We start from the raw sequence: 18237 nt of genomic DNA, 5'->3' as shown, positions 1-18237 counted from the left end.
GCCACTTCCAGCACTACCTGAGGTTCAGATTTCCCTGTTTTGTAATTGTAATGAACAAATAAAATGTGAGTCGAAATAACAAGTTAATGATGCAGATTTGTAAAAAGTATGAATCCATTCTTCATCAGGTCTGTCTGCAAGACGACAAGCAAACAACTTTTAAAATGTTTGTTTTCTGAATGGAGTTTGGATGGATCAGAGCTATGCTAACATTGTAGCTGCTCCATCAACACAACAGACACATTATTTCAGAACTTAATAGGTAGTTTCACTCTTCCCAAAGAAAGCTCCTTTTGCATCTGCTGTCTGTAAATAATGAGGAGCTACAGACAGCTACAATCATCTGTTCCTCCATTTCTGCTTCAACAACGTGAGGACATCAGGAGGATCTAAACACTTTCAAGACACAGCGTCACACACATTTCTTACTCCAGTTCAAATATTTCAACTCATAAATACACGGCGCCGGCTTGAATGACAAAGATTTTGTGTCCATTTCCGTATTTCTATTGACTTGAATTCACACTTTACCCGGGCGGTGTGACCACGGTATAAAGATGAGTTCTGTTGTTAATGATGTCTGGTGTCTTTTCTCTCTCTCTATTGTATCTTCTATCATCTCTCCAGACTCTGTCAGGCTGGTGAAGGGGACCAGTCTGTGCTCAGGCAGACTGGAGGTGAACACTAACCAGTCTATCCAGCGCTGGTCTTCAGTGTGTGAAGATGACTTTGACCAGCAGGATGCAGAGGTGGTCTGTAGGGAGCTTGGCTGTGGTGCTCCTTCAGTCCTCCAGGGGGCGCTCTATGGAGAAGTGGAGCCTCCAATGAGGACCAAAGAGTTCCAGTGTGGAGGCCATGAGTCTGCTCTCCTGGACTGTAGAAGCTCAGGCTCAGATAGAAACACCTGCTCACCTGGAAAAGCTGTTGGACTCACCTGCTCAGGTAGGAGAGGAGCTGCAGCTCTGATTTGGTTCATTTCTGTTCTAATGAAACTCACTTTGTTCTTTTGCTGATGACTCTGGTTTCTGTTCAGAGCCTGATGCTGTCAGGTTGGTGGGAGGAGCCAGTCGCTGTGCAGGAACACTGGAGGTGAAACATGAAGGAGAATGGAGACCAGTGAGATACCACTATAACTCTGACTGGACCCTGAAGACAGCAGCTGCTGCCTGCAGAGAGTCAGACTGTGGCTCTGCTGTTTCTGTAGAGAGAGAAGAGTCCTCATACAGATCTGTGTGGTGGATCAGGTCTGTCTGTGTTGAGTCTGGATCTGCTCTGAGGGAGTGTGCTGCATCATATTCCTCTTCCTCCTTCCTTCATCTCACCTGCTCAGGTAACCCCATCAAAGACATGAATGAATCAATGTTTTTGATGACACCCTGTGTCTGACCGGGGGGATTCACAATAACTACTTCATTAATAATTTCTTACACAGAACATTATTATATTAAATATTAATCTAAAATGTTTTCACACCTTCACAAAATCCACACACCCAACCCATTCAAATGTCTTTACCTCTACAAAATCATGTTGGATGCTGTCCTCCTCTCCTCCTCTTTCTTCAGTGCCTAAGGAATCTCTCTCTCTCTCTCCCTCACCCTGTCTTTCTGCTTGAGCTGCTCTGCTTGAAGCCTGAAAATATTGTAAACAAATTAATAACATAAGTAATTCCACTGGTGGGACTGTTGAGCTCTGTTTCAGACTGATACCTCCGGTTCAGGCTGATCCTCATCCTCAACACGGGCCTTTTTCAGTCACGGAAAATACTTTTCAATACTCATCTGGATTGAAGCAGCAAACATTCAGTGTCAGAGTAGAACATGACATAACATTATTTATAATAAGTTTATTTGATTCACAGCTGCTACCTATGGTGTTTTGACCTCGACAACCCAACTGCATTTTACCGTAAACTTGTGACTAGTTAACTTTCTAAAGCAGGCGCAATCACTTGTTTGTATTCAGAATATAAAATATGTTTATAGCACTTTTTAATGTGTGATTGTGTAAAGGTGTTCACGAGATACCAACCTTTCATGAACTTGTGGATTTCGCCAGCCGTTCTATCTGCACCAAATAGGCCATGCTCCCACGCTGCCAGGGATGATCTCGTTTCCATGGAGACAGACGTGGTGTACATGGAGGGGAGGGGCTTTGTGTGTGTGTGTGTCTGTGTGTGTGTGTGTGTGTGTGTGTGTGACAGAGAGATGGAGGGAGAGCTATGAAAGGAAATGCAGCTGAACGAATACTCTGCGTGTTTTAAATAGCGTTAAAAAAAAAAGAATAACAAAACTCAATATGTGGCGGCCGGAGTTGATTCTGTGGAGCACCGCCACGAATTAGTCTATGTTTGGAAACACTGATTTTATTTCTAAGTGACTGATGGGAACAACAATCTTTGACATTGGTCCAGTATTAAGAGAGATCTCTACAGGCAGCAGCAGAGAAACAAGCTACAATGTTAGTTACAGTTTTTCTCAATTACTAAAACACAATTTCTGAAAATTGCTCCATTTTCTGAAAACATTAAACACAAAACCTCTTCTTCAAGCACTATTTACAAAACCTCGGACTCCTCTCGCAAAATCAAACGTTCGCCTCAAAACACTTTTACATGTGTTCAAAATCAAACACTGCTCTCAATTCATAAACAAAGTGATCAAAATGATATACACTATCAAGATTTCAACATTTTTTATCTCAAAACAAATTTCATATTTTTCCGTCATTGTCTTTAGATGAACGAAAACATGTTCTATCATAGTAGCTCAAAATTTAACCTAAATGACTACTCTGCTTTGCTCTTTGCATTGTTTTTTTGTTCTTCCTCCTCCGTGTACCCTACTGTACCCTGCATCTCTCAAACGTGTCCTTTGTCTCTGTGATACTGTCATTCTTGGTCTTTGTTGATAAAAACCTTTAACCAGTCAAAATCTATTGAGCAGTCAGTACTGATGGAAAGCTCAATGTTCAGGGCCATACTATGTGTTCATTGTACAGTACACAGCCTACACTGTACTACAGTATACAATACTAAACAGGACAAAAATCAAAGGAGTAAACATATGATCAATGTGCTTCCTCTTGTCTTTGGGCTGGGTCAGGCCAGAGCACTTCGTCCACATCACAAGCAATATTGTCCCTCCTGAGGCAACGGGGGAAGAATCCTCTTGTGTGCCGTATCCAGCCCTGACACCTCGCATACGCACTCGTCCTCGTCCTCTCACGTCGTTTCTTCTATCCATTCTCAGACTTTCTCCTTCCCACCTTCAACGACCGGTTTGCTCTCTGAACTGGCTTATATTGGTTGTGTCACATCATTTGAATCAAGTGAAATCAATTTTGAGTGGTTGTGTTCAAACAATGCCATGTGTTCTCTAGTTGTATTTGATTGTTGCCCCTTGTGTTGACCAGTATGGATGACATGTGCATTAGAGGGCAGAATGTGTTTTGAAAATGAGAATGTGTTTAGAGTTTTGGTGAAAAGTCTAAGTGAGATCTGCAAATTGTGTTTTTTCCATGAGAAATGGTTTAAGGTATTGACAACAGACTGCACAATTAGCTAAATGAGTTCAGGCAACTGAGAACTTTGTTCAGCCAATGGGTTTTAGTGTTTTAGCAATTGAGAAAAACTGTAATAGGGCAACTGTTGATTGTATTTACCTTCACAAAAGTTCTGGTTTTGCTGCTGACAGACTCAGATTATTATTCTAAGTGTCTGATACCATTATGGAAAGGATTAATGTTAAAGAGTAAGATCCTTTTGTTACACATAAAAACATCTGCAAAATTGCGTTCTATAAACCCACCAGACTCCATGTACATAAACAGTCATTTTATCATCGTAAAATACACCGCTTTTAAAGTTGAGAGAAACAAAATAAAACTATGAAAACCCGTTTTGGGTCGTCTTTCCACTTTTCCAACCATCACAATTCTAGTTTTGGTTGAAATAAACACATAGTTTACCGATTTACATGTGAAAATAGTCTGGCTCTATACACGCTAAAAGTACTGTTTTTCTAAATGGAGTCTGGTGGGTTTAGTGTTAGCGACCTCAGAGCTGTTTCTGGTTTAACAGAAAGGTCTTAAAGAGGTTTTAAAGGTCTATCTCTGTAGGGATCCTTTCCATAATGTTGTCAGACACTTATTATTATATATATTATTATTACAATAATAATCTGAGTCTGACTAGAAGCTACAAACTGTCTATCTGTCTGTCTGTCTGTCTGTCTGTCTGTCTCTGTGTTTACAGATCTGCTGCTTCAGCCCAACATCTCTGTGTCCTCCTCCATGGTCGGGGTCTCCGAGGAGGACCAGCAGGAGGTGTTCCAGGTGTTCTGGGGCTCCAACTTCACCATCAGCTGCTCCATCCAGCCACAGTACCCAGGAGGCTCCTTCCAGCTCACCTTCACCTCCTCCAACTCAGCACACAACTACACCCAGCCAGCTGTCAATCACTCTGCCCACTTCCTGTTTCCTGCTGCAGAGCCCGCCCACCAAGGAAGCTACAGCTGTGTTTATCACGTCAATGTTTTCTCTCATAACTTCTCCTCTGAGAGCCATGTGCTCTCTCTCACCGTCATGGGTAAGCTGACTGTTTACAGGATTGGAGAAGATGATTGGTCCAAACTGAGTGAAAATGATCAGCTGACAACATGTTGTTTCTGGCCTGACTCTGTGACGACTGTCATCATATTACACATGTCAGATAGTAACCAAACTCATACAAAGTGTAAAAATGGTAACAGCTAACAATTAACTGAAGGACAGAGCATGTTTGGTTACGAGGATAACTCTGGTTCTCTGAGAACTGAGATAGGTGTTTCACTATGAGAATCACCTTCTGATGTGACCAATCACAAAGCTCTGACCATGGTATGATATAAAGTATACATGAAGTGCACTAAGTGTGAGAGTTAAGTGTCCATGTTGAAGTGATTTTAGATTTCAGGTCAGTTTGTGTTTAATGGGAGCTGTTGGACTCATGATGTTGTGTGATGTGTTGACTGTCCATGTGTTCCATCAGATCCGAGGCCTTTAATCATCAGAGCGATCCTCCTGCCGCTGATTCTGCTGGTGGAGAACATTGCCCTTTACTTCTACTGTAGGGTACGGACACTCTCTCTCTCTGTTGTTTCCACCACTGTCTGTTTTTGTTAAACTGAAGAGAGGAGTGATGCAGGAAGTCACATCTATGTTCTGTCATGTCTCTCCAGGCCAGCAGGGGGCAGCTGCCGTGCAGACAGAAGAACATTGATCTCCAGGCCAACAGGGGGCAGCTGCCGTGCAGACAGAACAACATTGAGCTGGATTATTATAACCTGGGTGTCCCTGCAGCTGAAGGAGGACCGACTGAAGAGGAAGGAGCTCAGGGAGCTGAGTAGCACCTCCAAGGAGCTCATCTCACATCCACATGGAGGTTAAGCATTTATGCACCTTTTTATCCCCACATGGAATAATTCCCATTTATTTACCCTTACAAAACTTAAATTCATTTTGAATGGCACATGCTGGGTAATTGTGTACAAAATCCGGGGTCTCTGGGGCCAATCTGTGAGGAAAAATGAGTTTTAAAAAGTACATTTTACTGACAAGCATTATTCTTCCCAAATGTCCAGAACCTGTTTTAGGGACCCGGTAGGGGTCCTTAGGATGGACCCAGGACCACCAGAATTGGGTCATATGTTCTACAGAACTCCTTGATTTGGAAAAGGTTCCAACTAATTTTTCAATTTTATTATTTTTACTGAAACCCCCTGGTATTCCCTAAATTTTTAAAGAGCTTTGCCATTCACAATCTCAATTAGAGGGTAACTACCGTTTTTCAACCTGGACCCTATTTTCCTATATTCTTGTGTCTAAGTGACTGATGTGAACAACCATCTTTGACATTGGTCCTGTATTAACCCTCCTATCCCCAAAACAGGTTAGAAAAAGCATCTTTTGTTGAAAAGATTGCCAAAGAAAAACCACTTACCCCAGAAAGTACCTGAAAAAACAGTAGTTACCCTTTAAGATTTTTAGTATCCACCCAGGCCAAACTTTCCCATGCGGCCATCTCAATTTCTTCGTGTTGTCCAGCAAATCATAACTGTGATAAAGAAAAGAGCCTTTTGAATGTCAAGTTGAGTTCCACAGCCCTTCCAGATGGTTCTCTCCTCAAGACTAAAGTTATCTGCATGTACTGTTGATGTGATCTGATATACCACCGGATTATGTCAAGGCGCAAACACCACTTGAGCTTTAAAAACTTGAAAAAACATCCCGTACATTTAGAACAGATTAAAAATGTGCCATTTGCGTTAAATCACGAGTCAACTACAGACAATCATATGATTAATCACAATCGGATGTTTTCATGCTGACATCCCTAATTAAAATAAATGGAAAAAACACATTGACAAAAACTCAAAATTCTTTGATTACGATTTTATCGTAAAATACCAGAAAACTCAGAGCCCCCTGCTGTGTGTAGATCCAGGTTGGTGAACAACATCTGGTGCCATGTTGACGGTCTGTTAGTGTTTGGGATTAAAGAAATACAATGAAGGAATCAAAGTCATGTAGCTCGCACACACAGTACAATATTAAAAATCAGAGGCTGTTTTCACACAAATTTCATTTCATAAGAATGGTTTGTTTTTTTACTTCAAGAATTTACTTATTGTGTAATGATGTATTTTGCTTACTTTTGTAATTAATGCTTTTTCCTATTTCATAAAATCCAGTTCAGGCCAAAGATTTGCGACAAAATGAAACTGTTTAAGAACATTGAAGGAAATGTTGAAGCGGTCTGAACCGGCCCGTCTCAGCTCGACTCAAACCAGCTGATGGTGTCTCTGTGACTCAGCTGGTGGAGTCTCCAGAGGCTGGTTTTAGAACGTAAGAGACGTCTCCTGTTTCTACAGACAATAGAGAAGTCAGCTGGTGGAGTCTCCAGAGGCTGGTTTTAGAACGTAAGAGACGTCTCCTGTTTCAACAGCCAATAGAGAAGTCAGCTGGTGGAGTCTCCAGAGGCTGGTTTTAGAACGTAAGAGACGTCTCCTGTTTCAACAGCCAATAGAGAAGTCAGCTGGTGGAGTCTCCAGAGGCTGGTTTTAGAACGTAAGAGACGTCTCCTGTTTCAACAGCCAATAGAGAAGTCAGCTCACCAAGTCAGCTACAAACTACAGAAACAAAAGGATCCAGAATCCATTTTATTTCTTTGTTACAAACTGTCAGCTGGTGAAATGACAGAGTTTTAGACGGAGGCTCAACGAGCGCCGTGAGCACGGTATGTGGTGGAGCGAGCTAGAGAGAGACTGAAGAGAGAAGAGCAGCGTTAGAACAAAGCAGAGAATCAGAGAAATAAAACATAGTTTTCTCTGTTTCATCTCTACTAGAAATGCAGCTGCAGCAAGTATCTCACTATCACTCTCCTCATTCATATCTTAAGATGCTACAAATAATATCCAGCTACAAAACGCCTGAAAGGTCTGAAGTTAGAACAGAAGTCCAGAGAGTGGTTTCTATGGAGATGATCCAGCGTCTCGTCTGATTGGTGGAAACTGGCAGCTTTCAGAACGCTGCAGACCGGAGACTCTCAGGGAGACTAAAGTTTACTCTCATCTCGTCCTCAATCTTTGGTCTGAACTGGACTTTACAATTGTTGGTTTTTGTATTTCAGGAATTTACTTATTGTGTAATGATGGATTTTACTTTTACTACTGATATTTGTTATCAGGATTTTGATTATTTCTGTAATTAGGCATTTTGATTAATTATGTGCTTAAAGCAACATTGTGTAACATTTGTATTCTTTGTAAGTTACTCAGTGTGAGAACAGGCGATCAGATGCAGAGGGGAAATGACTGAGACAACTTTCTCCTTGTTGCAGTCAGATGTTTGATTAAGTAATGAATTAAAAAGAAAGATGATTTTAAGTTAGGTCTGTGTCATGGCAGTGTGTGCAGATGCAGACTCATCTCATGAAGTGGTGTATGTGTGACACGCCAATTCGTATGCCATTATTTGCGTGTTATCAAGACGCATACTTGTTTTTCAGCGTGTTTATCAACGCCGTTTGGCCTCCATTGACTTACATTACCTTGCGATTGCGTGTGAATTGACGCCATAGCGAGTAGTATGAAAGGGAGAAAATCTGCGTAGGGAGGTTGGTCGGGTCAAAAAGCAGGACTTTCACCCAGGATCTTGTCCCGCTTGTGAGGTTTTCCTAAACCCAACCGGTTCTCCTTTTCCTAAACCGACGTTTCCTAAACCCAACCGTACCCTCGCGATAACACGTAGCCTCGCAATAACACGCCACGTAGCTTTAGAAAGTGGCTTGTATGTTTATGCTGTGACGTTGCAGACTGCCATCAGCTGTATACAGCGTAGACATACACGTGGATAGTTCAAAATGTACAGATAACAAAAGGAAAGTGTTGTGTATGTTTACGCGAAGTCATGATGTCACGTTGGCAGATGAACACTGTTTGACTTCCCTTCGGGGCAGAAATCCTCTCGGAGCAGAGCGGTGAAAGGTCCGCTGAGATCGGGTCATTTCTCATCTCGTTTCTCATCAGATCTCGGCAGACCTCCGATGCTCGAAGCAACAACAACTAAAAGTAAACACACTCCTAAATTCTGCAGATTCTGTTTGGGTCTGATTATTATTATTAGACATGTTTAACTGGTATCTTTCAGAGCGGAGCATCGCTAGTTTCAAGTCATCTCCTCGAAAATCTTTGGTCAGAAATGGGATTTACAAATTGTTGTTGTTGTTTGTAACAGGATTTTTACCTATTAGTATTACATATTTTTACTTATTTTGTAACAATGGATTTTGCTTATTTTTGTAATGAATGAATTTTCTTATTTTGTAACAATTGAGCTTTTATTAGTTATCAGGATTTTTGCTAATTTCTGTAGTTAATCATTTTGATGAATGTTGTCCAACAGCATTGCGTAACATTAGTATTTTCATGATATAATGCCAGAATTATAGTCATCTCTTTATTCTTTTCTTATTTTTAGGTTCTTTATTTGATTGTTTCTATTTGTGAGTTGAAAGAAGTATACTTGTTAATGCATCTGCATCCTGTTATTTGTTTGTATTGATTTCTTAATATGTGGAATTATAAGTGACACCTAAAAAATTAATAAAATCATCCATAAATCCAAACATTATTATTTGAATGGGCTGTTTTTTCTGTGTTGTCAGACTTCCCACTGCCATCACTCTACTGAACTGTGGATAAGTGGGGTCATCCCCACTTTGGCCTCTTCTCTACACATTACATATTTATCATTCCAATATGCATCTTCCACACTACTTTGCACTATTACCTTTTGTACTTCATCCCACTCCATGTGTACTTGTCTTGATATTATGTCTTATTTGTATATTGTATTTTTGTATATTATGTTGATATGTGCCTATATTGTGTCTCTATTGTACAGTATGTGTCTATATTACTATTTGGCTACTGAAGGTTTACTACTACATGTGTATTTGTCTATATATAGAGAGTTAACACCTGCCAAAGTCAAATTCCTTGTGTATGTAAGTATACTTGGACAATAAATCTGATTCTGAATCAGCTAAGAAGAAGCCGAGTGTTTTAAGACAAAGCCTCCAATAGTAAATACAGAGAAATAAAGTTAACTTTTGTGTTCAGTGACGAAATGCATGGATGGCTTCAGACAGACATTTCTTCCCTGATGTCTCAGTGTCAGCAGAACCATTCTTCCTCATTAAGACAGCAACAGAGACAATACAGACTCAGCTGGTTGTAAAAACTGTCCCGTCATTTAGCTGTTATTGTAGTAAACTGTTGAAGTAGGAGGCCTGTAGTTCTGTTATTGTAGTAAACTGTTGAAGTAGGAGGTCTGTAGTTCTGTTATTGTAGTAAACTGTTGAAGTAGGAGGTCTGTAGTTCTGTTATTGTAGTAAACTGTTGAAGTAGGAGGCCTGTAGTTCTGTTATTGTAGTAAACTGTTGAAGTAGGAGGCCTGTAGTTTTGGGGATATTTTGGCAGTTAGGTGGTTTGTAAGTTTTTTTTATTGGGTGTTGTGGCTGTAATCAGTCCAACAACGTGCTGGCGCGAGGGACTAAACACTGACAGATGCATAAACACTGTGGCTTCAGATTGTATTGCAATGATTTATTCCTCCACACGTAAAATACAACTAGCACTGCAGTTACCAAAAGCAAAGTTACTTTGTGAGTCGAAATATGTGCGTTAATGGATTTTTACAGTCGCCACAGCTGACCTGTCGTGGGCCAATTTGACGTCAAAATGACGTGGATCTCTGGGTTAAAATAAGTTCTTTTATGGTGAATGAAAGGCTTAATCCGGCGAATAGGTCATTGAATCAAATCGAAGCATTGACGTCAATGCTGCTGCCAGTTCTGCCATTGTTTACCTTTTTCTTCTTCTTCTAGTCTGTAGAAATAGTGAAGTCGGTAGCCTTTCCTCAGTTGCGACCCCTCTGTCCAGGAGAAGACTGCAACTAGTGTCGCAACCACCACGCACGAGTATAAATAGTTACGGCGCTCCCATGATGTCATAATGGCTCTCAACAGGTCGGCTGCGGGGAGTATACCGGACGCCTTAGTGCGGCGGTCAACAGAAAGTGTTCGCTCCCAGGCTCACCCCCTCTCTGTTAAAGCCCAAAAAACCCAACAGGTGAACAGGTGAAGCAAACAAATATCTTATCACTTCCACTCAAACCGCGATGAAAACGCCCAACACCTACAATATAATAATCAATATGATAATCAATAAATAATATGAGATCATAAACAACATACAATATATGGCTCCTACATTGGGTAAGTGGTCCTTGGTCTGAAAAGGTTGTAAAAACACTGTTGTCACTCTTCCAGAGATTAAAGGACCCAAATGCAGGGAGAGGCAGGCAGGCAGGAGAAGGTTTGAGCTTGAGGATTTATTAATAGAAACACAAAAGAACCAGAGGAGTAAAAACCAGGGAAATGCAGGAAGGGTAGACGCTGACCAGAAAAGACACGGGGAAAGCACACAAACACACACAAACTGACAGGACTAAGACACAAAACGATCTGACAAGAGACAAGGGGAACAAAGAGGTTAAATACAAGAGGTGATGAGCAAACAATGAACAGGTGGTACAACAGGTGAGACACATCAGGGCGGGGCAGGACAATCAGACAAGGTGGGAAAACACAGGAAGTAAAACTAAACAAGACAGGACAGAAAACAGACTATCAAAATAAAACAGGAAACAGAAATATACACAACAAGGAACAGAAATATACACAACAAAATATACACATACCACAGAATACAATAAACACAACAGGAAACATACAGAATAATAATAACAGGCAACAGAAATGTCCAAAACAACAACTGTCTTATCCTCCGTACATCTATGGCCCGCCTTCTTCTCCTCTAAATGTGTCTCTGTGCAAAGAGCCTCAAAGACAGAGATATAAAAATATCAACAAACATCTCCATATTAATAAATGCTCATTTAGAACAGTTAGTAATGTTGATAGACTCATTAAGACTTCAGAGACTGTTACCTTCATCATTAGGCTCAAATACCACCTAACCCTAACCCTTTAATACCACCTAGGATGAAATTTAATGCCAACTTCACGGCCATATAATGGAAAATCAATGTGGATTTTAGGCCTGAGAAAAGATTGATTTACCAAGTAATGTCACCTGGATTTAAAAAAAAAAACATTTTATTATAATACTCAACAATCATATTTAGTTCACAATAGCTTTGTAATGTGTGTTTGTACTCTAATAACATCAGATAATAAAGTATTTGTTACATGAAGAGCTCTCATGCTATGAAACTAAACATACAAATAAATAGGATAATAAAAAAGAAAACGTGTGCATTTTGAGATGTCGGGTTAAACATGTTTATTATAACCCGGTAATGAGAATGCGTTGCTTAATAATGGAGATACTGCCATTCGACAGTTTAAAACTGGTAGTAAACATCAGCCATGGCAGTCATTAAATCTGACCCTTCTTCCCTTCCCTTTATTTACACAGAAACAGATACTGCAAACTCGGGTGTACATTCATTTTAATACAATTAACTCTGCCAATCAAGGTGAGAGGCAAGCCCACCCATCTACGTAAATCATCCTCAATCTTGCTGAGCAGCGGGAGGTAATTCAATCTGTACAGGTTTTTGAGGTTATTATCCCAAGGTATTTTATACCATTCATAGGCCATCTAAATGGACTTGTACGCTGGAGTTTGGAGTGAACAAAATTTGTCAATGGGATAACTTCACTTCTTTCCAAATTCACCTTATTGCCTGAAATACTACTATAAGTATTTAGTACAGTTTGTAATGTGGAAAGAGAGTTACCAGGGTCTTTTAAGTACAAAATAACGTTGTCTGCAGGAAGATTAATTTTATGAACTGTCTGACCCACCTGAAAGCCCTTTATATCAGAATCTTGTCTAATTGCTTCAGCTAAAGGCTCAGATGCCAAGACAAAAAGTGCTGGAGACAAAGGGCATCCCTGTCGACTTGATCTACTTAAAGGGAATGTAGAAGAAGTCTGTCCATTGGTGCTGATTTCTGCCTGGGGTTTATGGTATAGAGTTTGAACCCAGCTAATAAATAATGGACCGAACCCAAACTTGGCCAACACTTTAAATAAATATGGCCACTCTAGCCCATCAAAGGCTCTTTCAGCGTCTAAAGCCACAGCTATACTGGGTTCTGTTTCAGATTTTGTTAAATGAATAATATTAAAGAGCCTACATAGGTTATTAGCTGAGGAGTGCTTTGAAATGAAGCCACACTGGTCTGGATTTATTAGTTGTGGCAGATACTGGCCAAGTCTGTTAGCCAGGGCCTTAGAAAGCCAGGGCCACCTTTAACAGCCACCAAACAAACACGCCACCTTTAAGCCAGGGCCTTAGAAATTATCTGTATATATATATATATATATACGTATATATGTATATGTATGTATCTTATAATCTGTATTTAACAATACAATTGGCCGATATGAAGAGCATTTCAATGGATCGCTATTTTTTTATGAATTACAGTAATTATGGCTGTAGAGAATGATTCAGGGAGTGTTCGAGTCTTAGAGGCCAAGTTGATGACATCCATGAGAAGTGGGAGGAGTAAATCCTTAAATTCCCTGTAAAATTCTGGAGGAAACCCATCTTCTCCTGGAGATGTGTTTGCTTGTAGGGAGCCCAGAGCTTTTTCTATTTCTTTTTGTGTAAAGGGCAGGTCAAGACTATTTTGGTCTTCCTGGCCTAGTTTGGGCAGTTCAATCATGGACAAAAATTCCTCAAAGTTACTCAGATTTTCTGGTGGTTCTGATGTGTACAAATGTGTGTAAAACTGTTTGAATGCATCATTAATTTCTGTTGGGTTATATGATACAGAACCTGTTTCAGTTTGGATTGAATTAATCGTCCTAGAGCTTTCTTCTCTTCTCAGTTGCCAAGACAGAATTTTGTGCGCCTTCTCCCCCAATTCATAGTACCTTTGCTTGCTTCTCAGAATGTTTTTTTTTCAATTTTATAAGTGTGCAAAGTATTGTATCTAAGCTTTTAATTTACCAATAACTGGTGTACTTCCTTAGATCCTGATTGTTGAAACTCTTTTTCCAATTTCAAAATGTCTGATTTCAATTCTTCTATTTCTGCCATGTATTTCTTTCTGATACCTTTGATATAAGAGATTATTTGTCCCCTTAAAAAGGCTTTTAGTGTATCCCATAATATAAAACTATTGGGAGAAGAGGCACAGTTTGTCTCACAGAACAGCCCAATCTGATCTCAGAAATCTGTCTTTTGAAGGAGAGTAGGGTTCAGACGCCACCTATACATATTAGTAGTTTTTTCAGGCATATAAATGGATAGGGTCAGAGGTGAGTGACAATGACAGAAGATTCCTTCATGAATTCTCTGGTGATTTTGGCTGCTCTAGATTTGGACCGGTGCCTTTTGCCAGAAATGTATTCGCTGAATTTTCAAACCAAAACGGGGGCAGCATAGTGAAAGTTTTAGGGGCTTTTTTCAAGACTAGTCAACCATGCAATTTTGTTGTTTTTCGGGGTCCAAATTTTGACATTTTTTTGTCACTTTTTCCGATATTTTTGTCAAGTTTTTTTCTGTGCTATTTTGACATTTTTGTATTTTTTTCAGTCGTTTTTGAAGCTCTTTCCGACATTTTTGTCACTTTTTTCAATGTTCTTGTATCATTTTTTTCATCAAATGCTATCAAATTGAACCCTCAAATTCAATTAAAGTAGTGAACTGATCGTTTATCTAACTTGTGAGGAGCGTTGTAGGAACCATCCACGCTATGTTGTTTGAAAAGTGGGTTGAAAGAAACCCAAATTTCTGAAATGGAAACTTTTTAAATGGGTCAGATGTGAACCGAGGACACCAGGAGAGATGAAGTTTTAGGGGCTTTTGTTTTTAGACATTTTGCTAAAACTCTGAATTTTTTCAAAAAAAAAAGCTGAGTTTTAGAAAAATGCAACTTTTTTTTTGAAAATATAAATATGACTGAAAAGAGCCAATCAGACTTAGCAGAAGATGTTCGTGTTTAACCCTCCTGTCGTCCTCGAGTCACATTTCACCCATTTTTTTAAAACAAAGTTTCCATTTCAGAAATTTGTGTCAAAAAAGAACAACAAAATGTTGAAAAAAAAGTTTTCATTTAAAATTTTGACCCAGAAAAAACTAAAAGTGACGTGGTCGACGGGAAGACGACACAAAGGTTAAACCCAGACATAGCGGAAGGTATTCATGTTTAAACCCAGGCGGCGGCGGCGGCCGAGATGCAGCCGTAGTAACGGAGCGCCTGACCCAGAGTGTCGGGCGCCGTCAGGGCGAGGTGTCAGAGCCGCAGCGTCTCCTCCAGGATCTCCAGGTGATCCTCCATGCTGCTGTAATTCTGGATGTCGCACACGTTCTGGTCCGACGTTCCCAGGAACCTGAGAGGGAACACACAAACATGCCACATTTAACAGCCACCAAACAAACACGCCACCTTTAACAGCCACCAAACAAACACGCCACCTTTAACAGTCAGCAACCTGATTTAGGTTCCTTTCACACCAGAGCAGTTTGGAAGTCTGGTCTCCTTAAAGAAATAAAGAAAAAACAGGTTCACGTGAACTAGAGTTTGGTGAGAAGTTCCGACCCAAACACAGGAAGAGAACTAAAAAACAGAGCATTTTACGAGCCTGCAGCTTCTTTCTCCGGGTGAGTCTGAAGGGAAAAGTCTTTTTGGGTCAGAGGGCGTCACGTGACGGGATGGGAGTTGTAGTTCCACTGTATGCATTTGTTTCCAGATGTTGTCGGGTGTAATGCATCTCTGCTGGGTGCATTTGTTTCCAGATGTTGTCAGGTGTAATGCATCTCTGCTGGGTGCGTTTGTTTCCAGATGTTGTCGGGTGTAAAGAGTCTCTGCTGGGTGCGTTTGTTTCCAGATGTTGTCGGGTGTAAAGAGTCTCTGCTGGGTGCGTTTGTTTCAGAGCGTGGAGGAGAAGGAGGAGTTGGAGCTGCTGTGTGCTCAGCTGAAGGGAGATGCCCGGATGTACCGCCAACGAAACAAACAAACCCTCCGACAGCTGGAGGAGGTGATCCGAGAGAGAGACAAGATGAGGAGGCATCTATTTCAACAAAATCAAGCAAGAAGATGCATTCTTTTGGATAATGCATGTCCACAAACTTCTATATCTCAGGACACATTTCAGAGGCCTGTATGAAGGGGTCTTAAATCATATTGTATTTTTTCAGATTGATGTCATGAAGTGGCGTATGTATGACACGCCAATTTGTATGCCATTATTGGCGTGTTATTAAGACGCATACTCGCTTTTTAGCGTGTTTATCAACGCCGTTTGGCCTCCAATGACTTACATTACCTTGCAATTGCGTGTGAATTTAGAGAGACAAAAGAGAGAGAGTAGAATGAAAGGGAGAAAATCCACATAGGGAGGTTGGTCGGGGGGGGTGGATGGGTCAAACACAGGACTTTCACCAGGAGACCGGGGATCAGGTCCCTCGTGTCACGTTTCCTAAACCCAACCGTCACTTTCTTCTTTTAAGAATTGTCATGTCATACATACACCACTTATTGAGATCAGGCTGGAATATTACAATATGATTTAAGGTTCCTCTGAAATGTGTCTGAAAACAGAAGATGGACCTTCAAGTTAAAGGTACAACTATCGTCCTGAGATATAGAAGTTTGTGGACATGCATTTTTTCCCACGTTTTTGAAGCATTTTTGTCACTTTTTATACATCCACGCGGATAGCTCAAAATGCGTACAGATAACACGCCACGTGGCTTTAGAAAGTGGTGGTGTATGTTTACGTGAAGTCATTACACCACGTTGAACATTCAGTATTTTAGGATGATTGCTACTTAAAGGCTAGCTTCAGTTTCTTCCAGTGTGACCCTGTTTTCTCATGTTTTTGTGTCTGATGTGAACAACAACCTTTGACATTGGTCCAGTAGCAGGTGAATAAATCATGTTAACCCTCCTGTTTCCTCGGGTCAAATTTGACCCATTTTTAAAAAGTCTCTATATCAGAAATTTGGGTTTCTTTCAACAAATACTGTGGATGGTTCTGTACAACGTTCTTTAGAGTAAAAGAAATGATGAGTTCAATACTCTCAATTAATTTGGGTATTTTAGTGGATTTTATAGCATTTGAATAAAAATGTATAGAAGGTTGAAAAAGGTGACAAAAATGCTTCAAAAACGTGAAAAAAAACAAGAAAAACTTTAAAACAAAAATCGACAGAGACTTCAGAAAAACTTCAAAAACTTGATAAAAAAAAAAAAAAATAAATAAAAAATAAATAAAATAAAATCAACAAAGACATCGGAAAAAAAGTGACAAAAAACGTGGGAAAAAAAACCTTCAAAACGTCAAAAAAGACCTATCCATCCATCCATCTTCGTCCGCTTATCCGGTAACGGGTCGCGGGGGTAGCAGCTCCAGCAGGGGACCCCAAACTTCCCTTTCCCGAGCCACATTAACCAACTCCGACTGGGGGATCCCGAGGCGTTCCCAGGCCAGGTTGGAGATATAATCCCTCCACCTAGTCCTGGGTCTTCCCCGAGGCCTCCTCCCAGCTGGACGTGCCTGGAACACCTCCCTAGGGAGGCGCCCAGGGGGCATCCTTACCAGATGCCCGAACCACCTCAACTGGCTCCTTTCGACGCGAAGGAGCAGCGGCTCTACTCCGAGCTCCTCACGGATGACTGAGCTTCTCACCCTATCTCTAAGGGAGACGCCAGCCACCCTCCTGAGGAAACCCATTTCGGCCGCTTGTACCCTGGATCTCGTTCTTTCGGTCATGACCCAGCTTTCATGACCATAGGTGAGGGTAGGAACGAAAACTGACCGGTAGATCGAGAGCTTTGCCTTCTGGCTCAGCTCTCTTTTCGTCACAACGGTGCGATAAATTGAATGTAATACCGCACCCGCTGCGCCGATTCTCCGACCAATCTCCTGCTCCATTGTCCCCTCACTCGCGAACAAGACCCCAAGGTACTTGAACTCCTTCACTTGGGGTAAGGACTCATTCCCTACCTGGAGAAAGCACTCCATCGGTTTCCTGCTGAGAACCATGGCCTCCGATTTAGAGGTGCTGATCCTCATCCCAGCCGCTTCACACTCGGCTGCGAACCGATCCAGTGAGTGCTGAAGGTCACAGGCCGATGATGCCATCAGGACCACATCATCCGCAAAAAGCAGCGATGAGATCCCCAGCTCACCGAACTGCAACCCCTCTCCACCCCGACTACGCCTCGATATCCTGTCCATAAATACTACAAACAGGATTGGTGACAAAGCGCAGCCCTGGCGGAGGCCAACCCTCACCTGAAACGAGTCCGACTTACTGCCGAGAACCCGGACACAGCTCTCGCTTTGGTCGTACAGAGATTGGATAGCCCTGAGAAGGGACCCCCTCACCCCATACTCCCGCAGCACCTCCCACAGTATCTCCCGGGGGACCCGGTCATACGCCTTCTCCAGATCCACAAAACACATGTAGACCGGTTGGGCATACTCCCAGGCTCCCTCCAGGATCCTTGCAAGAGTAAAGACCTGGTCCGTTGTTCCACGACCAGGACGGAATCCGCATTGTTCCTCTTCAACCTGAGGTTCGACTATCGACCGAACCCTCCTTTCCAGCACCTTGGAGTAGACTTTACCGGGGAGGCTGAGAA

General features: G+C 41.4%; 2 protein-coding genes across 3 annotated transcripts in view; both read left to right on the top strand.

The window, feature by feature from the left end:
• The first annotated feature begins 541 nt into the window (after positions 1-541).
• On the top strand, positions 542-6015 carry LOC116035205 (scavenger receptor cysteine-rich type 1 protein M130-like). Of its 2 annotated transcripts, none has more exons than XM_035996937.1 (5): positions 542-942; positions 1034-1330; positions 4256-4588; positions 5030-5112; positions 5268-6015. In XM_035996937.1, the coding sequence occupies exons 1-5, from the start codon at positions 558-560 to the stop codon at positions 5385-5387; spliced, it is 1218 nt and encodes a 405-aa protein (XP_035852830.1). In that variant the 5' UTR covers positions 542-557; the 3' UTR covers positions 5388-6015. The 2 variants fall into 2 exon arrangements, with proteins under 2 accessions (XP_035852830.1, XP_035852829.1); XM_035996936.1 differs by having other exon boundaries at positions 5220-6015.
• Positions 6016-15363: 9348 nt separating this feature from the next.
• Positions 15364-18237, top strand: part of LOC116034445 — a 14541-nt gene continuing 11667 nt past the window's right edge. Inside the window, exon 1 of the mRNA XM_035996517.1 lies at positions 15364-15646. Within this exon, the coding sequence (XP_035852410.1) occupies positions 15476-15646 (171 nt within the window). The 5' untranslated portion in view covers positions 15364-15475. The remainder of the gene's footprint in view (positions 15647-18237) is intronic.

This window comes from Sander lucioperca, chromosome 21 (assembly GCF_008315115.2).
Source record: "Sander lucioperca isolate FBNREF2018 chromosome 21, SLUC_FBN_1.2, whole genome shotgun sequence".
NCBI lineage: Eukaryota > Metazoa > Chordata > Actinopteri > Perciformes > Percidae > Sander > Sander lucioperca.
The sequence above is the reverse complement of the archived record's forward strand: the minus strand, read 5'-3'. Positions and strand labels throughout refer to the sequence as shown.

Bases quoted from the DNA above. Each gene is read 5' to 3' on its own strand.
- LOC116035205 (XM_035996936.1), top strand. From the start codon at position 558: ATGAGTTCTGTTGTTAATGATGTCTGGTGTCTTTTCTCTCTCTCTATT. The intron at 943-1,033 runs GTAGGAGAGGAG...GTTTCTGTTCAG, and splicing joins TGTTGGACTCACCTGCTCAG to AGCCTGATGCTGTCAGGTTG. The intron at 5,113-5,219 runs GTACGGACACTC...ATGTCTCTCCAG, and splicing joins CCCTTTACTTCTACTGTAGG to GCCAGCAGGGGGCAGCTGCC.